Source organism: Salmo salar, chromosome 13 (genome assembly GCF_965601325.2).
Source record: "Salmo salar chromosome 13, fSalSal1, whole genome shotgun sequence".
In the NCBI taxonomy this organism is placed as follows: domain Eukaryota; kingdom Metazoa; phylum Chordata; class Actinopteri; order Salmoniformes; family Salmonidae; genus Salmo; species Salmo salar.
Window position 1 is genome coordinate 9,794,439 of NC_138303.1, and position 19,486 is coordinate 9,813,924.

Genomic DNA, 19,486 nt, shown 5'->3' on the forward strand with positions numbered 1-19,486 from the left:
TGTTTTTTAGTGAGACTGGGGTGCCTGCCCTAGTCTAGCTGAATGTACTTTGCTTTTGTCTTGGTCATCACATCTCCTGGGGAACCTCTGACCCGCTGTACAAAGTGTAATGAAATGACGTCGTTAATTGATTATCCACCAACTGCATTGTTCCCCCAACTCTCTTCTCAGTATTATCAGTTATCAATACCATTGTTGTATTAATCAGTCCGAATAGAAATCCATTTTCTGGGATAAAGATGAGAGGACTTTGTGTAGTGAACAGATGACCAGTAAAACATGATTACTCATGGGACTCTGGGACTCTGTACCTCAGTTGGTAGAGCATGGCGCCTGCAACACCAGGGTTGTGGGTTCGATTCCCACGGGGGACCAGTATTTAAAAATGTAATAAAAATATATGCACTTTACTATAAGTCGCTCTGGATAAGAGCGTCTGCTAAATGACTAAAATGTAAAATGTAAATTACTTGATCAGGGGTGACTTGACTATTGATGCCGTGCTAGAGGTGATCACCTGCTCGTGTGTGAAGTTTTGGTGCCACCCCTGTAGAGGCCGAACAGCCATCCATTCAGAGGGCTGTGATGGGGTTTTGAAATACTATGGGCAGGAATGTGTTCCAGTCCATTGTGGGACATCTTGTTAGGAAACCTGTGGTTCTATTTGGACTCTGTGGGGGATTTAAGCACGGTGATGTCTGGGTAGATTCCTGCTTTAGGTCTGAAATTATTAATATTATGAATTTTCTGTTTTAAAAATCTGAAATAAGCCTGAAATGTCCAGTTTGAAAGTTCAGAGTTTGGTTTAAGCTGTTTTGTACAATACCTGATCTCATTAACACTCCCCCTCACCCTACTGAACCCCTCCTGGGTTGGAAGTCCCCCTCCGCCCTACTGGGTTGGAAGTCCCCCTCCGCCCTACTGGGTTGGAAGTCCCCCTCCGCCCTACTGGGTTGGAAGTCCCCCTCCGCCCTACTGGGTTGGAAGTCCCCCTCCGCCCTACTGGGTTGGAAGTCCCCCTCCGCCCTACTGGGTTGGAAGTCGCCCTACTGGGTTGGAAGTCGCCCTACTGGGTTGGAAGTCGCCCTACTGGGTTGGAAGTCGCCCTCCGCCCTACTGAACAATTCATTACAAACCAGTTCAAAATGTGGGCATACCTTCTTTTTAATGATCTTTCATCAGAATTTGTTGTTTGAGATCTTTGTCAAGTATTGGATAGAAACTCTTGCTAATTCCCCTGTATTTGTGCAGTGTTTTCCTCAGTATTTGTGCAGTGTTTTCCTCAGTATTTCTGCATATTTGTTTTTCTGCTCTTGTCTGTCAGACTTTTTAACCCCTTAGTGGCAAAGAATCTTCCTTCTGCTTGCGACAGAGGCGTAATCTATTCCAAACTAAGTGAGCCCTGTTTTCGATATGTTTTCAAGCATGTTCTAATGATTTATATACTGTATTTATCCTCTCCCACCAGGTATAAGAAGACTCAGGAGACCCTGTCTGTGGCGGGACAGAAGACCACTGCTGCCTTCTCCACCATGGGAACTGCCCTCAGCAGGAAACTGGGAGACATGAGGTACAGACCAAGACACAAAATGGCCGCCTCAATCCCTTTCTCCAGAGCAAGGTCGGACAACCACAAAGTTGTAAAAACCTGGAGGTGTCATCTCGGTCCTCTTTTCCACTATAGGTTGTAGATGTTTATTTTGTGAGGCCACAACGACCCTCTTTCTGGTGAAAGCTAGTCCTGCCCCCTCTAATCTACAACACCTGATTCAGCTGCACACCTGGGGCCTCATTTATAACTGTTGGGTCAATTTGACACTAAATATCTGCATGCTTCATTTCTGAAAAGACTGCGCACAAATATTGATTTATAATATACAACGTGTGTGTATATATATCCTGTTATGAGTCAGACCTGTTAAACTGTGCGTGTGTCAACGAGCATTATAACGCTGCCTGGAAACGCCCATCATTCACCTTTTTTTTATGGCGGTAATATGCTCAATCGTCATGTTGTTGTTGTTGTGCACTTTGTAAATATGGAAATTAGTCCAAGACCCTAGCTAAAGTAAATAGCAATGGTGAACGTGATCGAATGTCTTTTGGAGGTGTTGGCAGAACGTTTTCTTTTGCAGTGACGTTTGTTGTATCTGACCGTTTTTTTTTTCTTCTGAAAGACAACAACGATTGCAAATTGTTGTGGCCCTGTAAACATTACAAACTTTTTTTCTTTATTTTTTTTCTTCCCCCGAACAGAAATAAGCTGCACTGCCCACATTCTAAACCATTGTCTGCTCCGGAGGGGGGGGGGGACTACAGTAGGCCTGCTTACAGTGGTAACCTACCCACTTCAATGCTAAAGATCAACCCTCTGTTCACCTGTTTTAAATGATACTGTATGTTATATACCTCGCTCCTTTTCGGATGCATAGAGCAAAAACTTGAAATTTTATAATAGCCTATCTAAGGCTCAATTAAATGAGATGCGCATTGTAATTTATTTTATGTCTACTTCAGGAAAATGAACTCATTATGGCCCCAAAAAAGTTGAGGGATTTATTTTGCAATGGTTATGATATTTATTATATTTCTAAATGAAATATTGTCTATTGGAGGTATGTCACGTTAAATGATTCATACGTAGCCTACAAACCTCGATGGTAAAGGTGAACTGTTTGTTTTACCGTTAAACTGCACTTCGGATCACAGAGCAACATGCTAGAAATAGCTGATCTATTTACTACTGTGAAGTGGGTCCAATTTTAAATGAGAGATGGGGGATGAATAATAGCCTATAGACCAACAATAAGTTAGGATGGGCGATTTCACCAGTATGAAACCATCAGTCAGAAAAGGTGAATTTATTCTGCGATGATCATGGAAATGAAATGGATGCTGATTTCTAATTATTTTACAATGTAAAGATAAAAAATATATTTTTGCTCTTCTCACTTAAGGCAAATAATAGCATTTTATTATATTTAAGTTTTTATTTAAAAAAACAATTATGAATAATTGTCATATATTCCTGCAGAAGGCTACTATAGCCTACTGTTGCTTTCTGGGAATGTAATAATTCAGCCACTGAGCCAACTCATGGTCTGAAGGTTGTGGGAGGATCAGCACATGCTCACGTCCAAGTTACATTTTTATAAATGCCAACTTTTTTGGTGAAAACCGTTGTGCGCATATATTGTGGTATCCAACGTTTATTGAATTAAGGCCCAGGACCTTTGATTAGCTGCAGCGTTTATATAATGAGGCCCCAGGACCCTTGATTAGCTGCAACGTTTATATAATGAGGCCCCAGGACCCTTGATTAGCTGCAACGTTTATATAATGAGGCCCCAGGACCCTTGATTAGCTGCAGTGTTTATATAATGAGGCCCCAGGACCTTTGATTAGCTGCAGTGTTTATGAATGAGTCCCCAGGCCCTTGATTAGCTGCAACGTTTTTATATAATGAGGCCCCGGGCCCTTGATTAGCTGCAACGTTTATATAATGAGGCCCCAGGACCTTTGATTAGCTGCTGCGTTTATACACTGCTCAAAAAAATAAAGGGAACACTAAAATAACACATCCTAGATCTGAATGAATTAAATAATCTTATTAAATACTTTTTTCTTTACATAGTTGAGTGTACTGACAACGAAATCACACAAAAATAATCAATGGAAATCCAATTTATCAACCCATGGAGGTCTGGATTTGGAGTCACACTCAAAATTAAAGTGGAAAACCACACTACAGGCTGATCCAACTTTGATGTAATGTCCTTAAAACAAGTCAAAATGAGGCTCAGTAGTGTGTGTGGCCTCCATGTGCCTGTATGACCTCCCTACAACGCCTGTGCATGCTCCTGACGAGGTGGCAGATGGTCTCCTGAGGGATCTCCTCCCAGACCTGGACTAAAGCATCCGCCAACTCCTGGACAGTCTGTGGTGCAACGTGGCGTTGGTGGATGGATCGAGACATGATGTCCCAGATGTGCTCAATTGGATTCAGGTCTGGGGAACGGGCGGGCCAGTCCATAGCATCAATGCCTTCCTCTTGCAGGAACTGCTGACACATTCCAGCCACATGAGGTCTAGCATTGTCTTGCATTAGGAGGAACCCAGGGCCAACTGCACCAGCATATGGTCTCACAAGGGGTCTGAGGATCTCATCTCGGTACCTAATGGCAGTCAGGCTACCTCTGGCGAGCACATGGAGGGCTGTGCGGCCCCCCCAAAGAAATGCCACCCCACACCATGACTGACCCACCGCCAAACCGGTCATTCTGGAGGATGTTGCAGGCAGCAGAACGTTCTCCACGGCGTCTCCAGACTCTGTCACGTCTGTCACATGCTCAGTGTGAACCTGCTTTCATCTGTGAAGAGCACAGGGCGCCAGTGGCGAATTTGCCAATCTTGGTGTTCTCTGGCAAATGCCAAACGTCCTGCACGGTGTTGGGCTGTAAGCACAACCCCCACCTGTGGACGTCGGGCCCTCATACCACCCTCATGGAGTCTGTTTCTGACCGTTTGAGCAGACACATGCACATTTGTGGCCTGCTGGAGGTCATTTTGCAGGGCTCTGGCAGTGCTCCTCCTGCTCCTCCTTGCACAAAGGTGGAGGTAGCGGTCCTGCTGCTGGGTTGTTGCCCTCCTACGGCCTCCTCCACGTCTCCTGATGTACTGGCCTGTCTCCTGGTAGCGCCTCCATGCTCTGGACACTACGCTGACAGACACAGCAAACCTTTCTGCCACAGCTCGCATTGATGTTCCATCCTGGATGAGCTGCACTACCTGAGCCACTTGTGTGGGTTGTAGACTCCGTCTCATGCTACCACAAGAGTGAGAGCACCGCCAGCATTCAGAAGTGACCAAAACATCAGCCAGGAAGCATAGGAACTGAGAAGTGGTCTGTAGTTACCACCTGCAGAACCACTCCTTTATTGGGGGTGTCTTGCTAATTGCCTATAATTTCCACCTGTTGTCTATTCCATTTGCACAACAGCATGTGAAATTTATTGTCAATCAGTGTTGCTTCCTAAGTGGACAGTTTGATTTCACAGAAGTGTGATTGACTTGGAGTTACATTGTGTTGTTTAAGTGTTCCCTTTATTTTTTTGAGCAGTATAGAATGAGGCCCCAGGACCCTTGATTAGCTGCAGCGTTTAGGAATGAGGCCCCAGGACATTGATTAGCTGCAGCGTTTATATAGTGAGGCCCCGGACCCTTGATTAGCTGCAGTGTTTATATAATGAGGCCCCGGGCCCTTGATTAGCTGCAGTGTTTATATAATGAGGCCCCGGCCCCTTGATTAGCTGCAGTGTTTATGAATGAAGCCCCAGGACTCTTGATTAGCTGCAACGTTTATGAATGAGGCCCCAGGATCCTTGATTAGCTGCAGCGTTTATATAATGAGGCCCCAGGATCCTTGATTAGCTGCAGCGTTTATATAATGAGGCCCCAGGATCCTTGATTAGCTGCAGCGTTTATAATGAGGCCCCAGGCCCTTGATTAGCTGCAGCATTTATATAATGTGGCCCCAGGCCCTTGATTAGCCAGTAGTTTTCCAGGAGGAGTGTTTTGGCAGCTCTGATGTAGAAAACACAATCTGCGTTTACTCTCCTAGAAGACTACTGAAGGAGACACTGTAGAATTTACACTAACCCCCCCCCACCCTCCCAGACTTGACTGATAACCACCTTTGCCTGCAGTCAATTCCACTTGGTTGCTCCAACTTTAACTAGCTATGGTGGGCCATGCTTTTTGACAGCCATATTACAGATGACTCGTAATTGAACCAAATGTCTGAAGGCCTTTTTAATATATGGTTCAATTCAACACTTTATTTGTTGTAAATAATCCATCTATCCATTCATCACCACCCTAATAACATATTATCTCTAGTATCTACATGATCTCAGAATATGTCTATTAACATTGTCCAAGTCCACGTGTGTGTGTGTGTGTCATCGCTCTCTCCTTGTTTCCCTGTTTCTGGATCCATTACTCTGGCCTTGCAACAATACTCCCTTCCTGCTTGCTCTGTATCAATGTGCTGCAACAACTCTTGTTCCTTAGTTTTCTTTTGTCCCATTTTAAAAAAATGTTTTTGTTATTGTCTTTCATTTTCATCTAGCGTTATCCATGACCAAGTCTGAGTTAGACCAGACTATAGGTCTATACATTTGCTACAGCAGGGTTGCAGAACATGGGACCCTGGTGTGCATTGCAATGCCATCTATCATGTACCCATCACCATCATTGCTACCAGGTTTGAAAATAAACATGGCTGACCTGTGCATTGCAATGAGGTTTTCTGGACTTCTTAAATCATTTCAATATCTGCTACTGTCCCAAATGGCAACTTTTGCCCTATTATAGCCCCATGGTCAAAAGTAGTGCACTAAATAGGGAATAGGGTGCCATGCCATTTGGGACGTACCCTCTGAAAGCAGCCCCTTTTTTGATAAATAGGCTAGCTCTGCTCAGCTCGTTGCTTCTTGTGCCTCACTCTGTATTTTTGTTTGTCTTGTTTTTTTCAATTGCTGCGTCTGGTCTACAGAGCGCTGCCGTTCTCTAACTCCTTTAGGTAAGACCTACTCTGTTGCTGGGACTGGAACGACCCAATTTACTGACTTCATCAATTACTATGACCACTTACCTAGAGTTTTCACCACTTCTGACTGTTTTTTAATACAGCTATAGTCTTTATGCTGCCACTCTGCTTTCTCAAATCAAAATGTATTCGTTCACATGCGCCCAATACAACGGGTGTAGACTTAACCGTGAAATGCTTTCTTATGAGCCCTTTGCAAAGATGCAGAGTTAAAGAATAATGGTAACTCGAGGAATAAAATAAACAAGAATGAAGCTATATACAGGGAGTACCAGTACCAGATCAATGTGGAGCTATATACAGGGAGTACCAGATCAATGTGGAGCTATATACAGGGAGTACCAGATCAATGTGCAGGGGTACGAGGTATTTGAGGCAGATATGTACATGAAGGCAGGGTAAAGTGACTAGGCATCAGGATAAATAAGAGTAAAATAAAGGACAGAGTAGCAGCAGCGTGTGTTTTTTATATACCCTTAGGGGCCAGTTTATTAGGTACACAACCCCGTTCACAAAAATGGATCTCTCCTACAGACAGTGAGTCATGTGGCCGCGGCTTGCGATATGAAGCAGGCAGACGGGCATCGAGGCATTCAGTTACTGTTCGATTGAACGTTAGAAAGGGTAAAACTAATTAGCTTAACCACTTTAAGCGTGTTATGATCGTCTGTGCCAGGCTCCGGTTCCAGCATCTCAGTAACGGCCAGCCTCCTGTGCTTTTCACACACATTTATCTAGGGCAGGACTCTCCAACCCTGTTCCTGGAGATCTATCCTCCTGTAGGTTTTCACTCCAACCCTGTTCCTGGAGAGCTACCCTCCTGTAGGTATCCACTACAACCCCAGATGTAACTAACCTGATTCAGTTTATCAACCAGCTAATTATTAGAATCGGGTGCACTAGATTAGGGTTAAAGTGTAAACCAACGGGACTCTCATTCTCCAGGAACAGGGTTGGAGAGCCCTGGTCTAGGGGTTTTACAGAGAATGGCACGACAAACAATAAAACATCCAGTCAGCTACAGGAAACAGCTCGTTGATGAGAGAGATCGAAGGAGGATGGCAAGAATCGTGCAAGCTAACACCTGTGCCACAAACGAAACGGGCAAATATTAGCGCAGTGCAACAGCGGTGTGAAGAACGGCATCTCAGAACGCATAACTGGTCTGTCCGCGTCACAGATGGGCTATTGCAGCAGACGACCACACCTGGTTCCTCTACTATCAGCTACAAAACAAGAAGAAGCTGTTCCACGCTATCACCAACACTGGACAGATGAGTGGAGAAATATTGCCTGGTCCGACGAGTCCTAGTCCCTGTTATGTCATGCTGATGGCAGAGTCAGGATTTGGTGTTAGCAGCATGAGTCCGTGGATCCATCCTGCCTGGTGTCAACGGTACAGGATGGTGGTGGTGGTGTAATGGTGTAGGGAATGTTTTCCTGGCACACGTTAGGTCCCCTGATACCAATTGAGCAACGTTTCCATGCCCCGAAGAATTCAGGCTGTTCTGGAGGGAAAGGGGTGTCCGACCCCCGGTACTAGACGAGTGTACCTAATAAACTGGCTGCTGAGTTTATGGTCTTGTGAGTGTGCGTAGTGCAGAGATTCTGGGTAACCAACTAACTATTTAGCAGTTTTCTAACTATTTAACTTCTACCCTCTTAGCCATAAGACTATCGCAGAGCCTGTTGGTCTGAGAGCTGATGCTCTGGTACCGTTTTAGTTGGCATTTTCTTTGAAAGATGCAATTTTGTTCCCCCTCAGGTTATGATTTTCATGAATTACTTTATTATTTAAGAGGATTTCAGTTCATATAAATGAATTCCCTGCATATTTTAATGATTAATTACCGGAGTGGCGCAGCATCTCAGTGCAAGAGGCGTCACTACAGTCCCTGGTTTGAATCCAGGCTGTATCACATCTGGCCGTGATCGGGAGTCCCATAGGGCGGCGCACAATTGGCCCAGCGTCGTCCGGGTTTGGCCGGGGTAGACCGTCCATTGTAATAAGAATTTGTTCTTAACTGACTTGCTTTGTTAAATTAAAATAAAAAATGACTAACCTGAAGTAACCACCAGATGGCAGTATCCTTCTTGACCTGACTGACTTGACTTCAGTCCCGCTGTAACCATGTTCCCCTGCTTGTGTGTGAGTGCTCCAGTGGTGGGCCAGGCCTGGGCCTGCCTCGCTGCTTTAATAACCCTCTTCTCCACTTGGCTCCTAATGCTCTCACTTCTTCTTTGTCTCCCTCCTTTTAACGCTTACAAAGTAGCAACTACTCCATCCGCCATTCGATAAGTATGCCAGCGATGAGGTAAATTAGCTCACACTTTTTTTAAAAATTCAATTTCGTTTTGTTTTTTTCATCACTTTAAGTATCACTTTGTCCTTATGACATTTAGTGGTTTTAGAGTAACAGCTGTTGTGGTCTTATTTGTGATGTTTTTTTGGTCTTTGAATTTCCCATACACTATATATATATATATATATATATATACATACATACATACATACATACATACATACATACACACAGCCTTGTAAAAATTCGTAGTGGAAACATTGTGTTTTATGTGCTGGCTCTAACTAAATGAAAATACTAAGCGTGACTTTGATATCCTGTCTGTATGCTTTTCCCTGTGAATATATATGTATGTGAGCTAACTCAATACACATCATATGACTGGTAACTCAATGTAAATCAACTCCACTAAGAATTTGCCCTGATGATGCATGAAACTGTCATCTCCCAGAGGTAGCCCTGGATAAGGGTGTCTGGCAGTGGACAATCAAAGTATAATAAAATGGAGGTTCCCACTTACGTTTGTCGTCCACCCTAACCCTTTACAGGAGAGGATCATTCTTTTTTTGAGTCCGGTGTTTTATATCATGAATGAACACTTCTGAAAGTTGTTGCTAATTCTATGATCTTCCCATGTGCTCATTTGTAGAATTATTATTATTATTTTTTTTGCTTGACTGTTTTGTAATATATTATATCTGTTTTTTTGTTTTTAATAGAAACTCTCCAACCTTCAAGTCGTTTGAGGACAAAGTTGGGAACATGAAGGTGAGCCGAAGGGGGTTGTTGAAATGGGAGTATGACGCAGAGTACTGTTAAACCTTTACAACTCACAACTGGAATGTAGAAACAGTAAAATGGACAAATATATTTTTGTAGTTTGTACATTCCATTTGTATCTTCGTTGGGAACTGCGCCGTAGGCTGTCGTCACCGCTGCGCCGTATACTTTGCTTCTTAACATCCTACAGACGAGTTAGTTTAGGAGTGCTTTAGCGTATTCCTGCACGGGATCGTATTACTATTGGATTATTATCAACTGTCTCTCAAAACAACTCTTGAAAATTAAAAATGGTGTGAAAATGAAATGACTGACTCCCTGAAGATTTCCCATTTGTTCTATTCACAGCTGGGCTGATTTTAAAGTCTCCCTGCACTGCAGCACATGTAAAGAAAAGGTGTGTGTGGCAAAGTGGATCTGGTAATGGCTGTATTTTATAATGGGTATAATATACCATCGTGGGTATATGTAACAAGTGGTACCTATGGGTTATTGTTAGACGCTAACACACCTGAGTGATGTGTTACGCTTGGTGTCACTCACTCGGGTCCAGAGTGACGCAACGGTCTAAAAGCACTGCATCGCAATGCTAGAGGCGTCACTACAGACCCCGATTCGATTCCAAGCTGTATCACAACCGGCCGTGATTGGGAGTCCCGTAGGGCGACGTACAATTTGGCCCAGCATCGTCCGGGTTAGGGTTTGGCCGGTTGTAGGCCGTCACTGTAAATAAGAATTTGTTCTTAACTGACTTGCCTAGTTAAATAAAATCCTGCGGAAGACGATTCCTGCAGAAGAGTGTCACATTAACGATTTACCGGTGCTGCAGCACAGACATTTTGAAAAGTGACCAACCTTTTAACAGGTGCTTGATCTATACAAATCTCAAAACAGTTGAATGCGCTTACCCTATTCTCTACAGTCTCACACAGCTCCTTTTTAAATGAAATAACTTAAGATTTATCATCACGTTTGATCCCATACCATCCTCCCCCTGTCTCTCTTCCTCTTCAGTACAAGGTGGTTGGAGCCAGAGGTAACGGTGAAGCTGTCCAGTCCCCGACCGACACGAACCCTGTTCAGGACAACGCACCCTTCTGAAGATCATCTCCACCCCCCCCCCCCCCCCCTCTCTCTCTCTCTCATCACCGGGACTGTGACATCATCATTAAGCGCCTCATCACTGAGTGACACATGACCTTTGGCCTAAAGAAGTCACCCTCTAATCCCCACATTACTCACTACTGCCTCCCTCACCTGACCGGCAAAATGTAGTGCCCTATATCATTAGTACTACTGCCCAGTCCTAAATCACCCCCTAGCCCCTACTCCGTAGCCACTAGCCTATCCGTTGTGGAGAACTGAAAGGATTGGATTGATGTGTGCAATATGGCAACAATTCCACCTATACTATGACGGGGCAAGGTGGAGCCACTACCATATTGTTTAAACCAATAGGTTGATTTGTTGCACATTGCTTACTCTTATCTAGTTCCTTCAGATCTCCACAAGTGCCTAGGAGGTTAAGGGGCTAAAGGTCTGTTTTGAAGTCTCCCTCAGCCCCCTCGCCTACTAAAAGCATGTGCATATCTCATCTCACTGTGCAAATACAAACTACCGCAAAATACAACCTGAGGTTACATAACATCAAATCACCACAGCTTGTAAAAAATAAATACGTTAAACCATTTTGTATTATAAAACAATTTTACACTGCTTTGCATAATGTTTTTACATGACTTATCTATATGTATAAATATATATATGAATAAATATATTGTGAACAATACTGCCAGTCGGCATTCATCGGTAGGTATGGCGGACGTGGAGGCTCAAACAAGAAGGCAAATAAAAACACTACGACTACAACAATGATCTGTTTGGTACCCTACTGAGCATTCTGTTTCTGTTTAGTACCCTACTGAGCATTCTGTTTCTGTTTAGTACCATGCTGAGCGTTCTATTGCTGTTTGGTACCCTGCTGAGCGTTCTATTTCCGTTTGGTACCCTGCTGAGCATTCTATTTCTGTTTGGTACCCTGCTGAGCGTTCTGTTTCTGTTTGGTACCCTGCTGAGCATTCTATTTCTGTTTGGTACCCTGCTGAGCATTCTATTTCTGTTTGGTACCCTGCTGAGCATTCTGTTTCTGTTTGGTACCCTGCTGAGCGTTCTGTTTGTGTTTGGTACCCTGCTGAGCGTTCTATTTCTGTTTGGTACCCTGCTGAGCGTTCTATTTCTGTTTGGTACCCTGCTGAGCGTTCTATTTCTGTTTGGTACCCTGCTGAGCGTTCTGTTTCTGTTTGGTACCCTGCTGAGCGTTCTGTTTCTGTTTGGTACCCTGCTGAGCATTCTGTTTCTGTTTGGTACCCTGCTGAGCGTTCTGTTTCTGTTTGGTACCCTGCTGAGCGTTCTGTTTGTGTTTGGTACCCTGCTGAGCGTTCTGTTTGTGTTTGGTACCCTGCTGAGCGTTCTGTTTCTGTTTGGTACCCTACTGAGCATTCTGTTTCTGTTTGGTACCCTGCTGAGCGTTCTGTTTCTGTTTGGTACCCTGCTGAGCGTTCTGTTTCTGTTTGGTACCCTACTGAGCGTTCTGTTTCTGTTTGGTACCCTGCTGAGCATTCTATTTCTGTTTGGTACCCTGCTGAGCGTTCTGTTTCTGTTTGGTACCCTGCTGAGCGTTCTGTTTCTGTTTGGTACCCTGCTGAGCGTTCTATTTCTGTTTGGTACCCTGCTGAGCGTTCTGTTTCTGTTTGGTACCCTGCTGAGCGTTCTGTTTCTGTTTGGTACCCTGCTGAGCGTTCTGTTTCTGTTTGGTACCCTGCTGAGCGTTCTGTTTCTGTTTGGTACCCTGCTGAGCGTTCTGTTTCTGTTTGGTACCCTGCTGAGCGTTCTGTTTCTGTTTGGTACCCTGCTGAGCGTTCTGTTTGTGTTTGGTACCCTGCTGAGCGTTCTGTTTGTGTTTGGTACCCTGCTGAGCGTTCTGTTTGTGTTTGGTACCCTGCTGAGCGTTCTGTTTCTGTTTGGTACCCTGCTGAGCGTTCTATTTCTGTTTGGTACCCTGCTGAGCGTTCTGTTTCTGTTTGGTACCCTGCTGAGCGTTCTGTTTGTGTTTGGTACCCTGCTGAGCGTTCTGTTTCTGTTTGGTACCCTGCTGAGCGTTCTGTTTCTGTTTGGTACCCTGCTGAGCGTTCTATTTCTGTTTGGTACCCTGCTGAGCGTTCTATTTCTGTTTGGTACCCTGCTGAGCGTTCTGTTTCTGTTTGGTACCCTGCTGAGCGTTCTATTTCTGTTTGGTACCCTGCTGAGCGTTCTATTTCTGTTTGGTACCCTGCTGAGCGTTCTGTTTCTGTTTGGTACCCTGCTGAGCGTTCTATTTCTGTTTGGTAGGTACCCTGCTGAGCGTTCGGTTTCTGTTTGGTAGGTACCCTGCTGAGCGTTCCGTTTCTGTTTGGTAGGTACCCTGCTGAGCGTTCCGTTTCTGTTTGGTAGGTACCCTGCTGAGCGTTCCGTTTCTGTTTGGTAGGTACCCTGCTGAGCGTTCCGTTTCAGTTTGGTAGGTACCCTGCTGAGCGTTCGGTTTCTGTGTGGTAGGTACCCTGCTGAGCGTTCGGTTTCAGTGTGGTAGGTACCCTGCTGAGCGTTCGATTTCTGTTTGGTGTGTTTCTACAATGTGAAGCAAGGCTTTGCTGTAAAGATATCTTTAGGCCTTACTCTTTCAGTCTTATTGCTTTCTGTTACTTTGCTGGTATAAAATAAATGTACGTTTTTCGATTCTTTCTTAATCTGGAAGTTGTAGAATAGCGTTTAACCTGGGAGATTTTTGCTTTCTCTTTTATTTGTTGGCTCAAGTGCTTACTGTTATTGTGCCACATCTGAAATGATCAACTGTCAAATACAGTCCAGACAGCTCTCTGTGTCCACCATTTATTATAAGAATTGTCCGCGTGCCTCAGGTGTAACGCCACCACACACACTCGTATGCACACACTCCTGTACCCAGACGTACTCCTACCCACCCTTGTGACTAGCTCTACTGTTATATCAACAACACTTCCTGTTTAGCCAGTGGGCACTAACCCAGCCTCTTTACACTATAAAGAGCAACTAGCTGTTCCCTAGCTTACAACCTTCAACACAACTTGAAATGGCTTCTATTGGTTTGGTAACAAAGTCACTTTTTGTTATTTTCAACATGATGTATCTACGTAGATTGTATTTCTTTCTCTCTCCCCCCCCCCCCCCCCCCCCCCCCCAATTTAGTGCTCTTACATTTCTGTTCAGGGGATGGAGTATTCATTTACCCTTTTGTTTTTGTTTTTTTAATTTAGTAGTGATTTATATATAGGTTATGTGTTTTTGATGTCTCTCTGTTGGGTGGAGTTTAAATAAGGGTTGTTTTTATATATAATTGCCATCTGTAAATCGTTGCCAATATTTAATACCTGCCTGTTACAGATCTCTCTCTCTCAACGCAAAACTATAGTTATTCCATAGATAGGTTTGCTACGATCTGGACCGGTTTCCCCCCCCCAGACACTGATCAGACAGAGAATTTCCGTTAGGAATGTGTGTTTTAGTCCAGGACTAAGCTTAATCTGTGTTGGCAGACAAGGCCTCCTAAGGCAACCCAATTCATGTTTTGTCCAATCTATTGGCAAAAGATCTGATCGATCAAAATACCAATTTAGTGGCGAAAGATCAGAATCGGGCTGCCTGTGTAAACGCAGCCTTAGTCTATTCAGTTTTCTTATGTCTCTGGTTATGACATGGCAAGGAAAAAGGCAGATGTATCCATAGATTGTGTAGAGCTGCAAAAACATTGTTTGGGTTTAATGTACATTTTTTGGGATGCCACGGCTGAATTTGTTAAAACACATTTATTGAAGGCATGTACAATGTTGGGGATGATAGCAGGAATATATATTTATTTAGAATGGGAGCCTAGTTGTCAACATTTAAATGGATGAGAATGGTGGATGAATTCAATGTTGGTTTGTCATATGTTGAGAATATCAATAAAGCATTCCTTTAAACAAAAGAGAGTTGTGGGTAATGTTCAAATTTGATCAATCCAATATATTTTTATAAAACCCTTTCCCTTAGCAGTTCTTTACTGTTAACCTGGCCTACACCCCAAAGTGCAAGCGAGAGCACAGTGGCCAGGAAAGAGCCTAGAACGGGGGGGATCACGGGAAAGGGCCTAGAACGGGGGGGGATCATGGGAAAGAGCCTAGAACGGGGGGGATCACGGGAAAGAGCCTAGAACGGGGGGGGATCACGGGAAAGGGCCTAGAACGGGGGGGATCACGGGAAAGAGCCTAGAACCGGGGGGGATCACGGGAAAGAGCCTAGAACGGGGGGGATCACGGGAAAGAGCCTAGAACGGGGGGGGATCACGGGAAAGAGCCTAGAACGGGGGGGGATCACGGGAAAGAGCCTAGAACGGGGGGGGATCACGGGAAAGGGCCTAGAACGGGGGGGATCACGGGAAAGAGCCTAGAACCGGGGGGGATCACGGGAAAGAGCCTAGAACCGGGGGGGATCACGGGAAAGAGCCTAGAACGGGGGGGATCACGGGAAAGAGCCTAGAACGGGGGGGATCACGGGAAAGAGCCTAGAACGGGGGGGATCACGGGAAAGAGCCTAGAACGGGGGGGGATCACGGGAAAGAGCCTAGAACGGGGGGGGGGGGGATCCCGGGAAAGAGCCTAGAACGGGGGGATCACGGGAAAGAGCCTAGAACGGGGGGATCACGGGAAAGAGCCTAGAACGGGGGGGATCACGGGAAAGAGCCTAGAACGGGGGGGGGGGGGATCCCGGGAAAGAGCCTAGAACGGGGGGATCCCGGGAAAGAGCCTAGAACGGGGGGGAATCACGGGAAAGGGCCTAGAACGGGGGGGATCACGGGAAAGAGCCTAGAACGGGGGGGATCACGGGAAAGAGCCTAGAACGGGGGGGGATCACGGGAAAGAGCCTAGAACGGGGGGGGGGGGATCCCGGGAAAGAGCCTAGAACGGGGGGATCACGGGAAAGAGCCTAGAACGGGGGGATCACGGGAAAGAGCCTAGAACGGGGGGATCACGGGAAAGGGCCTAGAACGGGGGGATCACGGGAAAGAGCCTAGAACGGGGGGGATCACGGGAAAGAGCCTAGAAGGGGGGGATCACGGGAAAGAGCCTAGAACGGGGGGGATCACGGGAAAGAGCCTAGAACGGGGGGGATCACGGGAAAGAGCCTAGAACGGGGGGGGATCACGGGAAAGGGCCTAGAACGGGGGGGGGGGGATCCCGGGAAAGAGCCTAGAACGGGGGGATCACGGGAAAGAGCCTAGAACGGGGGGGGATCACGGGAAAGAGCCTAGAACGGGGGGGGGGGATCACGGGAAAGAGCCTAGAACGGGGGGGGGGGGATCCCGGGAAAGAGCCTAGAACCGGGGGGGGGGTCACGGGAAAGAGCCTAGAACGGGGGGGATCACGGGAAAGAGCCTAGAACGGGGGGGGATCACGGGAAAGAGCCTAGAACGGGGGGGATCACGGGAAAGAGCCTAGAACGGGGGGGGATCACGGGAAAGAGCCTAGAACGGGGGGGATCACGGGAAAGAGCCTAGAACGGGGGGGATCACGGGAAAGGGCCTAGAACGGGGGGGGATCACGGGAAAGAGCCTAGAACGGGGGGGATCACGGGAAAGAGCCTAGAACGGGGGGGATCACGGGAAAGGGCCTAGAACGGGGGGGGATCACGGGAAAGAGCCTAGAACGGGGGGGGGGGGGGGATCCCGGGAAAGAGCCTAGAAGGGGGGGGGGGGGGGGATCCCGGGAAAGAGCCTAGAACGGGGGGGATCACGGGAAAGAGCCTAGAACGGGGGGGATCACGGGAAAGAGCCTAGAACGGGGGGGGGATCACGGGAAAGGGCCTAGAACGGGGGGGATCACGGGAAAGAGCCTAGAACGTGGGTCAAACTACTGAACAAAAATATAGATGCTGGTCCCATGTTTTCATGAGCTGAAATAAAATCACATCTTATTGTGCACAAATGTGTTTACATCCCTGTTAGTGAGCGTTTTCTCCTTTGCCAAGGTGATAATTCATCCATCTGACTGTTGTGGCATATCAAGAAGCTGATTTTAAATGGTATTCATTGGGCAAAAATGTTTAACAATGGCAACTTAACTAAAATGGTCACATGCACATATTTATCAGATGCTATTGTAGGTGTAGTGAAATGCTTGTTTTCCTAGCTCCAACAGTGTAGTAGTATCTAACAATACACATCTAAAAGTAAACCAATTTGAATTAAGAAATGTATTAGGACGAGCAGTGTCGGAGTAGCATAGCCTAAAATACAGTAGAATAGAATACAGTATGTAAACATTAAAGTTACTGTTTCATTATTAAAGTGGCCAGTGATTCCATGCCTATGTACAGTGGGCTCCAAAATTACTGGCACGCCTGACTGGCAATGCACAAACAATACTTTAAAAAAATATAAACAATATAATTATAGAAAAACTCAAAATGCCAACGTGAGAAATACTGTACTTTAATGTTTCAATGGAGCCAACCAAAATAATTTGATTGATTTTTAATTCAATGTCCTCCAATTCAAGGTTTCACAATTAATGGCACCCTTAAATATTATTGTAAATAAAATTACCAAAATAAAACGCCACTTATTTAAGTTTATCTAAGTGTTAAGGAACTATATTGAGCCATTACATCTCTTCCTGTTTCACAAGGGTATAAAAATGAGAACACACATGCAATATCCCTTTGTCATCCAACACCATGAAGAAAAAGGAACTGGCAGTTGAAAAGGGACAGATGATCTTAGACCTTCATAAATCTGGTAACGGCTACAAGAAGATCCACAAACGATTGAATATACCACTGAGCACTGTCAGGGCAATTATTAAAACATTCAAAAGATATGGAACAGTTGAAAACCTCACGGGTTGAGGACGCAAATGCGTTTTGCCCCCCAGGATAGGGAGGAGGATGGTGAGAGAAGCAACAAAAAACCCAAGAATCACTGTGAAAGAATTGCAGGCCTTGGGGTCACCAGGTTAAAAAAACAATAAAAAGCACCATCAGAAGCCACAGGCTCTTTGGAAGGGTTGCCAGAAGAAAGCCCTTTCTGACCCCAAGACACTGATGCAAACGTTTGGAGTTTGCCAAACGTCATTTAAATTATGACTGGAAGAAGGTGCTCTGGTCAGAAGAGACCAAAATTGAATGTTTTGGTCAGATACAGCATTGGCATGTTTAGCGTCGAAACAGAGATGCATACAAGGAGAGGCACCTCATACCCACGGTGAAATATGGAGGGGGGTCAGTGATGTTTTGGGGCTGTTATAATTCCAGAGGTCCAGAGGCACTGGTTAAGATTGATGGCATAATGAATTCCACCAAGTATCAGGCAATTTTGGATGACAGTCTGGTTGCCTCTCCTGATGAACAGTTCTTGTACTGACATGGCTTCCAGAGGCAGTTTGGAACTCGGTAGTGAGTGTTTCAACCGAGGATAGTCCTGTTCTGTGAGCTTGTGTGGCCTACCACTTTGCGACTGAGCCGTTGTTGCTCCTAGACGTTTCCACTTCACAATAACAGCACTTACAGTTGACCGGGGGCAGCTCTAGCAGGGCAGGAATTTGACAAACTGACTTGTCGGAAAAGTGGCATCCTATGACGGTGCTCGATTTGGAGCTCGGAGCTCTGCAATACAGGCCATTCTACTGCCAATGTTTGTCTATGGAGATTGCATGGAGGTGTGCTCAATTTTATACAACTGTCAGCAACGTGTGTGACTGAAGTAGCCGAATCCCCACATTTTTGTACAGTGTGTGTATATATAGTGTATGCCGGTATATAAAGTTATATTTGTGGGTGAATTTCCCAGGTTGAAGATATTTGGCTTGTCACAATTGAGAGCATCCTGTCAGGCTGTATCACCGCCTAGTACAGCAACTGTAACGCCCGCAACTGCAGGGCTCTCCAGAGGGTGGTGCGGTCTGCCCAACGCATCACCGGGGGAAAACGACCTGCCCTCCAGGACACCTACACCACCCGATGTCACAGGAAGGCCAAAAAGATCATCAAGGACAACAACCACCCGAGCTACTGTCTGTTCGCCCCGCTCTAACCTAGAAGGCGAGGTCAGTACAGGTGCATCAAAGCTGGGACCGAGAGACTGAAAAACTTTGATCTCAAGGCCATCAGACTGTTAAATAGCCATCACTAGCACATTAGAGGCTGCTGCCTACATACAGACTTGGAATCACTGGCCACTTTAATAAATGGAACACTAGTCGCTTTATTAATGTTTACATATGTTGCATTACTCATCTCATATTTATATACTGTATTCTATACTATCTACTGTATCTTAGTCTATGCCGCTTTGACATTGCTTATCCTTATACATTCTTAATTCATCATTCCTTTACTTAGATTTGTATGTTTTGGGTATATATTGTCAAATTGTTAGATATTACTGCTCTGTTGGAGCTAGAAACATAAGCATTTCGAAAAACACCCGCAAAACTTGATTTTAAGGTTTCTTCCATAAGAGGTCTGTTGATAAAACAGTTGTTCCCTGACCGGGAATCGAACCCGGGCCGCGGGTTCCTAACCACTAGACCACCAGGGAAGGTGTAGTCTGTCGGTGATTCAAACCTTATAGTAGATATGATAACTGTTGACAGATAAATATGTATATATTTACTATATTTTATAAATAGTTTGTCACAGAGATTTGTTCTAGTTCGTTCAAACAGTTTTTTCCCCCACCCTGAGC

General features: G+C 45.4%; 1 protein-coding gene across 14 annotated transcripts in view; it reads left to right on the plus strand.

The window, feature by feature from the left end:
* Positions 1-14,731, plus strand: part of LOC106566294 (tumor protein D54) — a 40,903-nt gene extending 26,172 nt beyond the window's left edge. For 3 of the 14 annotated variants that reach the window (XM_014134186.3, XM_014134185.3, XM_014134182.3), the window contains 5 exons: positions 1,469-1,570; positions 6,557-6,583; positions 8,881-8,925; positions 9,633-9,681; positions 10,708-14,731. In XM_014134186.3, coding sequence (XP_013989661.1) covers positions 1,469-1,570; positions 6,557-6,583; positions 8,881-8,925; positions 9,633-9,681; positions 10,708-10,794 — 310 coding nt within the window. In that variant the 3' untranslated portion in view covers positions 10,795-14,731. Of the gene's footprint in view, positions 1-1,468; positions 1,571-6,556; positions 6,584-8,880; positions 8,926-9,632; positions 9,682-10,041; positions 10,091-10,707 lie in introns of those variants that run through there. The other 11 variants (XM_014134187.3, XM_014134183.3, XM_014134189.3 and 8 more) reach the window with 8 other exon arrangements.
* The last annotated feature ends 4,755 nt before the right edge of the window (positions 14,732-19,486 follow it).